Here is a 13,898-nt window from a genome sequence, read left to right as displayed (position 1 = left end):
TGTCCTCGGAAAATACCTGCTACAGGTAAGTATCTTCATTTTATTTTGTAGCCCCTGAAGCAGCCCTGCTGAGCGAAACACGGCCTGTGTCGGGCTGATTTATATATATAATTTTTGGTTTTCATTAATAAATTATATTTTTTCTTAACGATCTGCTTTGTTTATTTTTCATCTTGGAGTTTGCAGATCGTCTGCCTTTTTGTTTTCTTGGACCCTGAAGTTAGCTTAGGCAGGAGTTCTAGTGTTACAATTTGATATGTCAAGCGCATTTGATGTAGTTGACCATTATATACTACTTCATCTGCTTGACCAATTTGGGATCTGTGCCGATGTCCTTAAAGTTCCAAGGGTTCCTAAAGGCTTGGTCCTACCAAGTGAAACTATCACGTTCTATTTCACCCTCCTGGTCCCCTGTGCCTCAGGGTTCCCCCTCTGTCTCCCACATTCTTTAATGTCGTCATGGTGCCTTTGGGGAAGTTTCTGTAAGATCATGGATTTCATTCTTTTATTTATGCCAATGATGTTACTATTTATATTCCTTTTCCGCCTGACTTTCAAGACATTTTGTAATTGGTCAAATCAGCCTTAGACCTTATGGAATCTTGGGCATCTGTATTTAAATTGAAATTAAATACAGACAAAACTAAATTCCTGGTCATCACTAATCCTTTTGATCACACCCTTTTAGATAGTTTCACTATTGACCAGGTCTCTTATCCTCTTAAGATTGCTGGGAGTGGTCGTTGATCGTCACTTAACTTTTGAACCTCAGGTCTGCTCTGTTGCTAGAAGAATTTATCACAGAATGTGGTGGCCTTTGGCAATCGGATTACAAGTATTGAGGAATGGGTCAGTGATTTGGAGGATCACGCTGCTACATCTAACATGGAACTTGCTCCCTTTAAAGCCATACTGACTAAGTATGTGTTACAATTGTGCCCATGTTTCATGCTGTCCTTCACCTCGCCCCCTGGTGGTTAGACCTGGTGGCTGCGGTGGACTGACTGCTGGCTGTTCCCCATGTTCCAGAAGGTATTCTGGTCCGGTCCGGATCTTTCAGCCTTCGAGACTGTGTTGAAAGTTTTTTGGAACTAAGCAGTACCTGAACCTGGTGAACTCCCTTGTATGCTGCCTTTATTAACCACCTGGAAGCTTTCTAGTTTGCCTTGCAACAGAGGTCCTCAGAAGAGTGTTCTTCAGTGAGTGTTTGTTGCTGTGCTTTCCTTGCTACTTTCTGTTCCTGCTAGACTGTACTGGTTTCCTGGTTTGCCCTTCTGACTGCTGCCTGCCCAAGACTCTGATTGCTTCCTGGTTTATTCTACTGATTGCTGCCGGGCCAAGACTCTGATTGCTTCCTCAGGGCCGGTCTTAGGCCGAGGCGACCGAGGCGGCCGCATAGGGCCCCGCGCTTAGGGGGCCCCGCGCGGCGTGCCTCAGTCAGCCTCTTCCCAGGGCCGGTCCGACTCCGACACGGACGGTAAGCATGGCTGGAGGGCGCCGTCATGCCATGCTTACCGCCACTGTCCGCCCTGGCGCCCTCTTCTTCCCCCCAACCAAGGATTTTTCTTTTAAATTTACCCTCCATTGCCGGAATCCCACAGCACAGCAGCGTCCTGCGTGCGTCACTGAAAGGGCTCCTCACCTCCCGAGTCCCCCCGACGTCTCTAGCAGAACGCAGCTCTTCCTGATTAGTTCATTCTCAGTGTCCCACCCTCGAGGGCGGGACACTGAGAATGAACGAATCAGGAAGAGCTTCTGCGTTCTGCTAGAGACATCGGGGCGGGGACTCGGTAGGGGAGGAGCGCTTTCAGTGAAGCACGCTGCTGTGGGATGCCGGGCGGCGGAGGGTAAATTTAAAAGAAAAATCCTTGGTTGGGGGGAGAAGAAAAGGGAGCCAGGGCGGACAGGCAGGCAGTTGAACTTGGGAGCGGGAGGGCAAGGGAGAGAGGACCTGGGCATGGATGGCAAGGCTCAGGGAGAGAGGGGAATTGCTGGATAGGGATGATGAATGGAGGGGGCAGGGGCCAGAGAGGAGCATAGATGGGAGGGGAGGGCAGGGCTCATGGAGAGAGGGGAATTGCTGGATAGGGATGAATGGAGGGGGCAGAGGACAGAGAGGAGCATGGATGGGAGGGCAGGGCCCAGGGAGAGAGGAGAAATTGCTGGACATGGAGGGCAGGGGAGAGAGGAGAAATGTTGGGCAGGAATGGAGGGAAGGAAAGACAAAGGAAGGAGATGCACATGGATGGAGGGGAAGGGATATAGGAGAAATGCTGGACATGGATGTAGGGGAGGGGTGGAAAGTAGATGTACATGGAAGTAGGGGAGTGAGGAGAAATGCTGGATATGCATGGAGGGGAAATTGCTGAATTTAAGGGCTGGATCGGAACACTTTGAAGGCAGATGCTGAAACTGGAGAAAGGATAGGGACAGTGCTACAGATGGTAGACAGGACACATAAGGACACAGGAGGATGGTGGACATGGTGAGAGAAAAAATATCAAATGGAAAGTAGACACTGCATAAAACAGAAGACACTGGGACCAAAGCGAATAGAAAAAAAATGATCAGACAACAAAGGTAGAAAAAAGTATTTTATTCAGAATTTATTAATTGGAATATGTCAGCTTTTGGAAATGTGCATCTGTGATATTTTGCATGTAAGTTTCAATTTTTCTAGTATTGCTGCATGCTGAGTCTGATTTCTTGAGGTACCTTTCAGTTCCGTATTTTGCCTTCATATCTGTTGTCATGTGTGATCAAGGTGCAGTATCCTGCTAGCGTGTAGCATTTGCAGCCCTTTTTGTTTTGTTTTTTTTCACGAGGTAGTGTATTGGTGTTTTAGAGCCTGGTGTAATTACAGTTCTGCCTTTCCACGCATAAGGTTGTTCTCGTCCTGTCCATGGAATTAGTGCTGTTATGGTTTGGTAAGGTTATGAGTGTGTTTTTGCACAAGTTTGTGTATAGTGTTTTGCAGTGGAGAGATTGTGTGTCCGCACCTCTGACCCCCCCCCCCCCCCCCCGGGGTTATGAGAATTGGAACTAATTGTAGTGGACTTGAACTGAATAATTTCGGGGGGGGGGGGTCATGATAGCATTGTGCTTATTATTTCAATCAGTTTTTCTGTACAAGTTTAGCTTCATTTGTCTTTATTTGAAATTTCATAAATAAAAAATTTTCTAAAAATTGATTAATATTATCAATGGGGTGGAGCTGGAGTGGGGGCGGGGCTAGGATGGGGCGGGGCTAGGATGGGGCCCCACCAAATTGGTCTGCATAGGGCCCCGCACTTGCTAAGACTGGCCCTGTGCTTCCTGGTTTATTCTACTGATTGCTGCCTGCTCAAGACTCTGCTTGATTCCTGGGTTCCGGTTGATTGCCGCCAGCGTACTGACTCTGTGTGGTTCCTGGTTTCCCTGCTGCTTTGCTGCTTGCCAGTAAGACTCTGCTTGTTTCATGGACTATTCTCCTGCTTGCTGCTTTTGCTTCTGTTCCAGCCCAGCTGCTCCAGTCTGGGTTGTACCTGTTTGTCTGTGTTCTGCCTTGTCTCCTGTTTGGGTGATTCTCCTGCCGCTGCCGCTCCTCGGCGATGGCCCAGGGGCTCACAGACCCAGTGTTTCATGAGAAGCATGATAGATTGCAAGGCCATGAGCTTGGAGGGATCACCCGTCCTGCAGGCGCTCCAGGAGCACACTCAGCAGCTCTCACAGGTGAGCAATGCCCTCCATACCTTGGAGGTCCGGATAAGCCAGCTGGAGAACCTTATGATGGCATCTATGAGACCAGCCCCTTCTCAAGTTTTGGGTCCAGATCCAACACCGGCAAGAGCTGCTGTCATGTCAGGGATCCATCTTAAGTCACCCCCGAGATATGATGGTAATCCTAAAGATTGTAGGGGCTTTTTCAACCAGTGTGCAATAATTTTTGAACTTCAAGCTCAAGACTTTCCTACTGAAAGAACCCGGATAGCTTATATTATGTCACTACTGTCCGGGCAGGCGCTAGCCTGGGCATCCCCTTTCTGGGAGAAGGGGGATCCCGTGCTTCATGATCTCCAAGGGTTCCTGGATCAGTTTAGACGAGTTTTTGAAGAGCCCGGGAAGATGACGTCTGCTACTTCTGCACTGTTGAGTTTAAAGCAGGGAACATAGACCCTGGGTGACTATGCTATTAAGTTTTGCACTCTGGCTTCTGAGTTGGCCTGGAATAACGAGAGTCTGGTCACGACCTTCTGGCAGGGATTGGCACCCCAAATTAAAGATGAGTTGGCCAGATGTGAACTTCCTACCAGATTAGATGACTTGATTGGACTGTGTACTATGATTGATATTCGATTTCAGGAGTCTGATTGCAGGTACTATAACCAGCCGACCTTTTGACTTTCTGCGTAGCCAACTTCTAATACCAGCGGTGCTCGATCAAGGGCACAGAAAGGAGGCTACCGAGGTTTTTCTGGACTCCGGGGCTGGTGGGAATTTTATAGCTGAGTCTCTTGTTCAACAACTTAACATTCCTACACAAGAATTATCTAAGACTATTATGCTCTTTTCAGTTTTTGAGTGCGTCCAGGGATATGTAAGCATCCAAACGGTTCCGGTGAGCTTGGATATTGGCGATCACCGGGAGGACATCTCTCTCTACGTCCTTCAGTCAGCAGTGCGACCCATTGTTTTGGGCCTACCTTGGCTCCAGAGACATAATCCAATCTTAGATTGGGGAAGGGGTGAGATTTTGAACTGGGGTGAATCTTGCAGAAAACTTTGTCTTATCCCTGACACCGATAGTACTGTCGGCGAACAGCAGGACCAAGACTCAGATGTTTGGACGGATATTAGTGACTCCCTGGACTCTAATGCTTCTGCAGTTGGTCTGACCTGCGCTTGTGTTTTACCCCAGAGCAGTCAGCCTGCAACGTGCCCAACCCCCAGATTCCAGCCATCGAGGCTGGTTGTCTCACACCTTACCTAGAAGACAGGTCCCAGGTCCAGGACAGTCCTGAGATTTGGAAATCTAAGGATCTTAAGTATAGCTCACAGCAAACCATGGCCTGTAGCCCTACTCTAGCGCTGGGCACTCGATCCAGCTCTGTTGACAAGGTCCAGCCTTGCCCTCAACCGACCACATCACAACCCGCGCCCAGTGCTATGGGTGTTGATTACACAACTAAACTCGCCAGCAGATTCCACCCAAAATATCCATGGAAACCCAGACCTCCTGAGAAGTCCAGGGAGGCTTTGAGGGGAAGGTACTGTTACGATTGTGCCCATGTTTCATGCTCTCCTTCACCTCGCCCCCTGGTGGTTAGACCTGGTGGCTGCGTTGGACTGACTGCTGGCTGTTTCCCATGTTCCAGAAGGTGGTCCGGTCCGGATCTTTCAGCCTTCGAGACTGTGTTGGGGGCTCACAGACCCAGTGTTTCGTGAGAAGCATGACAGTATGTTGACTGGCTTGAGGATGTAAAAAATTGCTTGTGCAGAAGTAACTTGTGACTTTTGAGCTTTTCGGAGTCCATTAAGGATGCAGAACTTGTAAGTTTTTTGGACAAGTGGTTGGCTAAAGAACTTTTACCAGAGAATACTTTGGGTCCTATAAGCATTGAGCGGACACATCATTTGGGCCGAGCCTCAGAGGAACACACTCGCCCGCGGGCAGTTATAGCCTGGATTCTCCATTGGGTGATAAAGACCTTATACTACGTAATTATCATAAGGCTCGTGATATCCAATTTGAGGGTAAGCAAATCCTCATTTTTCAAAGATTATTCTGCAGGAGTAGTGGCTTAGCATTGTGCTTTTGGTCCAATTAATAAGACATTATGTGGGAAGGATATTTGATTTTCCTTGCAATATCTGGCACAGCTTCGGGTCTGGCAGAAAGAACTGATGCAAGTTTTTCAAATGCCAGAGGAAACTCAGCTACATTTAGGCTCATTGTTCTCTGCTACTGCCACACAGAATTTGCCTACTACAGTACCTTGATTTGGGCTTAAGTGCATGGAGAGTTATTGAATACTATAAAGTGCTGTTAACTGTGTTTGAGAGATTTTTTCTGACTATGGGGATGGACTTCTCCTACACCATCATATATGTTGAGGGAAAAGGGTGAGGGAGTTCGACATGGCATGATGATGGGGGGGGGGGGGTGAGAGGGGGTAGAATTTGCAGTAAGGGGAAGGGGGGTTTATTCCAGGGGAGTTGAGTTGGGTTCCTGGGTGTTAGGATCTGCATTGTTGTAGTTTGGGTGTGGAATGGAATTATACCTTCTGTAAAATTTTATATATTATAGCTGTGCATGCTGGGGGACCTGATGAGGGCTGGGTGTCGGGTCCTGCTCTATGGATGTTGTTCTATTTTTATCTTCTTTATTTTTTGCATGACAACACTTAATCCTACTATAAGATTGGCCACTTGGAATGTCTCCGGAATTGGCTCCCCTCTGAAGAGTTATAGAATTCTTACCGAACTCGAGATATAAGGTTCAACTGGCTTGCCTTAAGGACACATGGCTTATGGAATAGGACCACCATAGATTACAGTGAGACTGAGTCCGTGAGGTTCTCTCAGTGTCTTCTGGGGAGTGCAAAGCAGGAGTGGCAATTCTTATTGACAAACAGTTTCAGGGTTGCTTTCTCCAAACCGTAGTGGACCCGATTGGTCATTATGTGTTGGCCACCTAAAAATGGCAATGTCATGTGATCCTAGTAGCTAATATTTATGCTCCTGTAGTGAGTACTCATGATTTTTTATTGGAAGTCCTGCTACAATGTCTTACCTTGAGGGATTATCCACTGATCTTGTTTGAGGATTTTAATTTAACTATGGACAGTGTTCAGTCAGGCCATTTTACCTAGTTAAATGCCTTTGAAATTGCCCTTGGACTGTCCAGCAAGTTTTTGGAATATGTTGGAGATAACATTTTAGGGAATGTGCATTTTTATTTCATTTTAATACATATTATTTTATTAGTATGCACTAATTTAGCATAAACAAATGTGGGGGTCCTTTTACTAAGTTGTGGTAGTAAGTGGCCTGTGGTAGTATAGGTGCGTGGAATTTCCATGTGCCAAGGCCACTAACTACTGTGCCAGTGAAAAATCCTTATTTTGTACTAATGTCTTTAATGGCCATGCGCTAATATAAAAAATTGGCGTGCAGCCGTTTACTGCCTGAGTCCTTACCATTTCCTATTTAGTAGGCGGTAAGGGCTCACACGCTAACCCGGCGGTAGTCAGTCAGCATGCATCGCTGCCCAATTACCACCAGGCATGCCTACTCCCTGCCTCTGTACTAGAAAATACAAAAATTATTTTCTGACTCGGGAAATGGCACATGCCAAAATCAGAACTACCGCTGGGCATGCCCAGCGGTAGTGCTGATTTCCTGCATGCTACCAGCATGATAACCTTACCGCCCTTTGGTAAAAGGCCCCCTAAAATAGCATTGGCTAAATAAAATAGTGCATATGCTATTTCATGTTAGTGTACATTGTTTCATGTTAGTGTACATTGTTTCATGTTAGTGTGCGCTAAAATGAAATTATATAAAAGTGAAGCAAAAAGCAACAGAAAACAATGTGCCAAACAAACAAAAAAATAAACAAAATTTTCTCCGCAGAGCCTGACATTTTGGTTCAATAGAAGGAAAAACCACATTGGGAAAATGTTCTCTCTTCGTTTTCTCTAGTAGAGATATTTTTCTTTCTTTACAGAAAATTTCTAATTTTACTCAGGACATCTGTAACGCAACAAAGGGCGAAGAAAAACTATTGGATGCAAATACTCCAAGGCTTTTTAGAACAGTCCGAAATCATTTTGAAAACTGGCAGAAAGACCTTGATGCCAGTACTAAACAACGTAAGTGCATAAAACTGTACACTGTACTTACACTAAAGAGAAAAAAAACAAATAACGTATCAGCTCAATATTCAAAAGCACTTATGTGGCTTATGGTGGGGCCAACTGCATAAATACTTTAAAAATCACAGATGTTGGACAGATAGTTTTTGATGTATAAAATGATCTAGCCTAAAAGGGTGTGCCACTTAAACATCTGGGGCCCATTATTCAGTCGGTGGTGATCAACATTTTGCTCACCACTGCCAGCGTCATACTCAGAAATTCACTGCTGGACAATGTGCGGGCTACAGCATTGAATTTCCGGGTTTATTCAGGCCAGTGAAAACAGCCAGTTTAAGGGGCCCTTTTACAGATCAGTGGTATGCAAAACGCTCTTCCAGGACTACCGCCAGCCCAACGTGGCCGCTGGCGGTATTTCCAAGTCAAGCGTGCGCCATTTCTCGGGGGTGGGGGGGAGGAATCCCCGGAAATGGTTAGCGCGGAGGTAACCCGGTGGAAATCAGGCATCGCTGCGCGCTGCCAGGTTATCGCTGGGTTACTGCAGGAGCCCTTGCCGCCATCTCAATGGGTGATGGTAAGGGATCCTCACCTCATGGCCATGTGGTAAGAGTTATCTTACTGCGTGGCCATTTCGGGGGGGGGGGGGGGGGGGACTTTTACCAGCTGCAGTAAAAAGGGCCCTGGTACGCAGGAAAAATGGCCCCCGCCGCTACTGTAGGATCTTTTTTCCCGCAGCTTAATAAGTGCTATATTCAGCACTTAAACAGCTACGGTAAACTGCATAAAGATAGACCTGCATCTTATGCGGTCCTATTTATGTGGTTATCTTAACCAGTTAAGTGCCAGCATCACCAATTTTCCTCTCTTGCTCCCTCCTTCTTGCTCATCCTTTTGCACTTTTACCTGATTGTCAGCTGGCTGGAAGCTGTATCAGTGCTAAAAGCAGTGGAAGGATTTTTTATTTATTTATTTGTAGCATTTATACTCCGCTCTTCCCCGCTCGATAGCAGGTTCAGTGCGGCTTACAATGTACAGTGCAAAGTATCACAAAGATAATGGTTTACAATGTATGGTACAAAATAACACAAAGATGACATAATTGTATGGAATGGGACAAGAGGAAGAGATGTGAGGGGAGGTAGAGGTAGTGTTAGTAGTGTGGGTTGGCTCATGAGTTATGTTGGGTCATTTGGATAGGCTTGTTTGAAGAGGTAAGTTTTCAGCAGTTTTCTGAAGGGTAGGTGTTCGTTGGTTGTTCGGATATGTCTTGGTATTGCGTTCCAGATTTGGCTGCCTAAACGGAGAAGTTGGATGCGTAGTAGGTTTTGTATTTGAGACCTTTGCAATTGGGAAGGTAAAGGTTGAGATATGTACGAGAAGATTTGGATCTGTTCCTGGCTGGAAGGTTAATCAGGCTGGTCATGTAACCTGGAGCTTCTCCATGGAGGATCTTGTGGATTATGGTGTGGACTTTGAAATTTATACGCTCTTTGATAGGGAGCCAGTGGAGTTTTTCATGGAGTGGTGTTGCGCTTTCGAAGCGTGATTTGCCAAAAATGAGTCTGGCTGCTGTGTTTTGGGCGGTTTGGAGTTTTTTCAGGATTTGGGCTTTGCAGCCAATGAAGATACTGTTGCAATAGTCGGCGTGGGTGAGTATTGTGGATTGTACCAGATTACGGAAAGTTTTTTTGGGGGAGGAATGGTTTGACTCTTTTCAATACCCACATCATGTTGAACATTTTTTGTTGTGGCTTTTGCATGAGTTACATTGATGTAGGCTGTTTAAAAAGTAATACAGTCAGGGGGAAATTCTATAGCCTAGGTACTCAGTTACAAGTGTAAATGTTTAGAGTACTAGCATATACACACATCCATAGGATGCCACCTAAGCGGGACCATTTTCCAGATTATCTCAGAGGAAGTGTGATTGGCAGAGGCTAGTGGTGGTAGAAGCTGGAAAATGGTCCCACTTGTCTTTCCACTGTTTTTAGCGCTGATACCATCAATCTGGGAAGAGAGTAACAGCAGCAACAGAGAACAGATGGTCTCTATTGGGGTTGGGGAAGCTTAGCCCCTCTCCCCTCCCAAGCCTCTTATATGGGGTGCCTACATGAGCCACAGCATGGGCTGTTTGCCCAGGTTTGAGCTGCAGCGGAACTTGTATATGCATTAGTCCAACATGGAAGGCTCTGGCAGCAGCAGTGGTACAGCTCAAATCTGAGGCTCAGTGAGCAGGCAGTCCATATGGCTGTCTTCTGATTGCTGAAGCCAGGGGAAGGATGCAGAGCAATGGCTCGACAACTGTAAGAAATTTTGGGGGATGCCGTGGCACCTGTGACTCCCCCCTGTTCCGACGCCTATGCTGAGGGTGTGTGGTAGAAGCCTATTCTAAAAAAGAGCCTAGGCACCTAAATTCCGTTAAAGAATACTAGCATAATTCAGTTTTGACATATCTAACATTTAAGTGCGTGATTTATACCAGCCATAGAGCTAGTGTAAATGTGAGCGAGTAAATGAGGCTGCTACTTGCGTAGCTGATAGTATTCTGCAAGTTACGCACGTACATGGGAGCCCAGCTATGTCCTCCCAATGCTCCACATTTGTATACATCTGCCTTGCAGATACACGCTGTGTAAGGTAAGTGGGTATTTGCAGAATAATGCTTAGGTGGCATCCTATGGATGTGTGTATATGCTAGTACTCTAAGCATTTACACTTGTAACTGAGTACCTAGGTTATAGAATTTCCCCCTGAATGTATTACCTTTTAAACATCCTCAGCCTACGTCAAACTATGCGCTGTTTGGCCAAATACATGTGGCTAAATTTTTCCATAGAACTCTGCTGGACACACACATGTTTTTTAATATATTGCTGTTGAGGTGAGTGGTGAGACAGTGATGAGTGTTCCACTTTTAGCAGATCTTTTGGCCAAACCCATATTGAGAGACCACTCGTGAGATTGAATTATCTTGCTCAGTCTATCTGCCAGGCTGTTGTTCATGCCGGCCAGGTACATTGCTCATAGTACCATCTTTTGTTTGAGGGCCTACTGCTACACCCATACTGCCTTCTGACATAAAGGATGAGCCCGTACCTCCCTGCTTGTTCAACCAGTACACTGCAACCTGGTTGTTGGTTTGAATGAGAACAATTTGGTTCTGTAACTGATCTCTTAAAGTGTTTAGAACATTCCAAATATCTCCAGGAGATTGATGTGGAGATCTGTCTCCTAAGCAAGCCACACTCCTTGGTTGTGAAGCCCATCTACATAAGCCCCCCATCCCAAGTTGGATGCATTCATTCTCAACACCTTTTGAGGAGATGGAATTTAGAATGGGAGACCCACAGTTAAATTGGACCAAATGTATCCACCAGAGGAGGGAATTAATGAGCTCTGGAAGAACTGAGATGACATCTGCTAAGTTCACAGAAGACTGAGACCACTAGAAAGCCAGATTCTATTGGGCACCTCTCAAATGGAGGTAGGCCACGGGAGTGACATTCACCGTGGAGACCACATGGCCTAACAATCTCAACATCTGCCAAGCTGTGACCTGCCTGCTGCTTCAGACCTGCGAGGAGAGCACAATCAAGATCTCTGCTCTCATTAGGGGCAGAAAAGCCCAAACCTGCACTGTATCGAGCAGGGCTTCTATGTATTCCGATCACTGGGTTGGGAGGAGGTGGGACTTGGGGTAGTTTATAATAAACCCTATGAGCTCTAGCACCTGAATAGTTCTCTGCAATGACTCCTGTGCTCCTTCCTGTGATGTGCTCTTGACCAGCCAATTGTCCAGGTAGAGAAACACATAAACTCCCAGGCTGCATAGTGATGCTGCGACTACTGCTAAACACTTTGTGAAAACCCTGGGAGCTGATGCAAGGCCAAAAAGCAGAATGCGATACTGGTAGTGGTACTTCCCTACTCAAAATCTGAAATAATTCCAGTGACTGGGAAGTATCGAAATGTAGGTATAGGCATCCTTCAGTTCCAAAAAGAGAGCACAGCCAATCTTGTTCATGAATCATGGGAAAGAGGGTGCCCAGGGAAATCCTCCTGATATGTTCTTTGACCTGGAATTTGTTCAGGGCCCTTAGGTCTAGGATGGGATGAAATCCCCCGCTGTCTTGGGCACAAGGAAGTACCTGGAATAGAATCTCTTCCCTTCTTCCATGGGAGGCATGGGCTTGACTGCACTGGCCTATAGAAGCGTGGAGATTTCCTCTACAAGTATGTGCTTGGGCTGAGATCTGATGGCTGATGCTGTCATTGGGAAATTTGGTGGTCTCTGATGCCAATGAACAGAGTAACCAAGATAGACTATTTGAAGAACCCACTGGTTGGTGGTTGTAAGGGGTCACCTTTGTTGGTAAAAATTCTGCTTCTCTCTAATCAGTAGGCCATCTAGGATGGTCACTTGGATGGTGGCTATACTCTCTTGGAGTCAGTCAAAAGATCATTCCTTGCTTTGACTGTGGAGCCTACTGGGTCTTCTGGGGATGGGACTGATGGGCCAGGAGGGCTGGGTCTGGGGCTGCTGGGCAGAATGGGAAGGTGGTGGAAACCTACACCTTTGAGAGTAATAGGTTCGCTGCCAAGACCCTGGGAGAAGGAGGAAGCTGGAGACTGCCGAGAAAGGGATTAAATGGTGTCAGTATGTTTCTTAATGAGGTCCATGACCTCCTCCACCTTGTCTCCAAAAAGATTATCTCCTTGGCATGGTACATCCGCTAACCTCTCCTGAATCACTGGTTCTAGGTCAGAAAGATGCAACCATGAGAGTCTGTGCATTCCCACACCCATAGCAGAGAGCCTGGACACAATATCAAAGGTATCAGTGCCCCTGGCCAGATATTTCCTGCACTCCAGCTGCTTGGTGGTCAACTGGCGAAGCTCTGCAGCCTGCTCCGAAGGGACCGAGTCTGCAAGACTGAGTATACTGCGCTCCAATGATTTCAAGCAGATGCTCATATAGAGCTGGTACGATTGGATGCGGTTAATAAGCATTGAGGTCTGGTAAACCCTTCTCCCAAATGAATCCAGGGTCCAAGCCTCCCTACCTGGGGGAGCCGAGGCATGAGTCCTGGAACTTCTGTTTCACTTGAGAGTGGATTTGACCATCAGAAAATGGTGAGGCAATTGCGCCCTCTCAAATCCGGGAGCCTTCTGGATACAATACTGAGTATCTACCTTCTTTGGTACCACATGCACTGAGAGTGAAGGTCCAAATTCTTCGTCAGTGCATCTTTAAGGATAGGGTGCAATGGAACATTTACCCCTTCCTTTGGAGAGTCATAGTCCAGGACAGACAACATCTCTGCCGTAGGCTCCTCCTCCCTATCCAACTTAAATGGGATGGACGAAGCCATCTCCTTGACAAAACTGGTGCATGAGAGACTCTCAGGTGGAGATTTATGCCTCTCTTGAGGTGGGGAGGGGTCAGAAGGTGCCAAAACATTTCTCCTGTTGGACCTGCTGTGCTGTGTTCTCAACTGCATTTTTAAATAAAGAGAAAAAAGTTAGAATCATGGTTAGACCCAAGGCACCCAATGCACCGAGTGTGGGTTCATTGCAGAGATCATCCAACTGCATTTGGCACACCATTTGGAGCCACTGGGGGTCATCTTAGATATCGAAAAAAGAATCATGGCCAAATTAAACTCTTCAATTTTGAGCAATAAAAAAGAGGCAGAGCTGAAATTGAAGACAGTGCTCGGGGCTAAAAGGGCCTGAAAACCCACAGAACAAACAAAGGAAGCTTGAAGAACCGAAAAAAACTAAGATAATAATGGAGAAGGTATTTAAAACAGAAACTGAGGAAAAGTACTGAATAGGAGAAAAAGTTCACATGGGAAGGCATGAAAATATATCTGTTCACACGTACTGAGAAGAGTTCACAAAGATGTGACCTTTCAGCTCCACTGAAAAAACAGACTAAGGAACTTGCATTTGCACATCGGGCAGGAAGGCACTCATACATGTACTGTGGGATGCTGCTAGAGTTTTCTGGAAGATATGTACACTGGCAGCATCCACACC

General features: G+C 46.3%; 1 protein-coding gene across 1 annotated transcript in view; it reads left to right on the top strand.

The window, feature by feature from the left end:
* The window catches only part of LOC115470562 (interferon-induced GTP-binding protein Mx3-like), a 155,614-nt gene that overhangs the window by 74,220 nt on the left and 67,496 nt on the right, over positions 1-13,898 (top strand). Inside the window, exon 9 of the mRNA XM_030203821.1 lies at positions 7,709-7,853. Within this exon, the coding sequence (XP_030059681.1) occupies positions 7,709-7,853 (145 nt within the window). The remainder of the gene's footprint in view (positions 1-7,708; positions 7,854-13,898) is intronic.

Source organism: Microcaecilia unicolor, chromosome 5 (genome assembly GCF_901765095.1).
Source record: "Microcaecilia unicolor chromosome 5, aMicUni1.1, whole genome shotgun sequence".
NCBI classification, from domain to species: domain Eukaryota; kingdom Metazoa; phylum Chordata; class Amphibia; order Gymnophiona; family Siphonopidae; genus Microcaecilia; species Microcaecilia unicolor.
The sequence above is the reverse complement of the archived record's forward strand: the minus strand, read 5'-3'. Positions and strand labels throughout refer to the sequence as shown.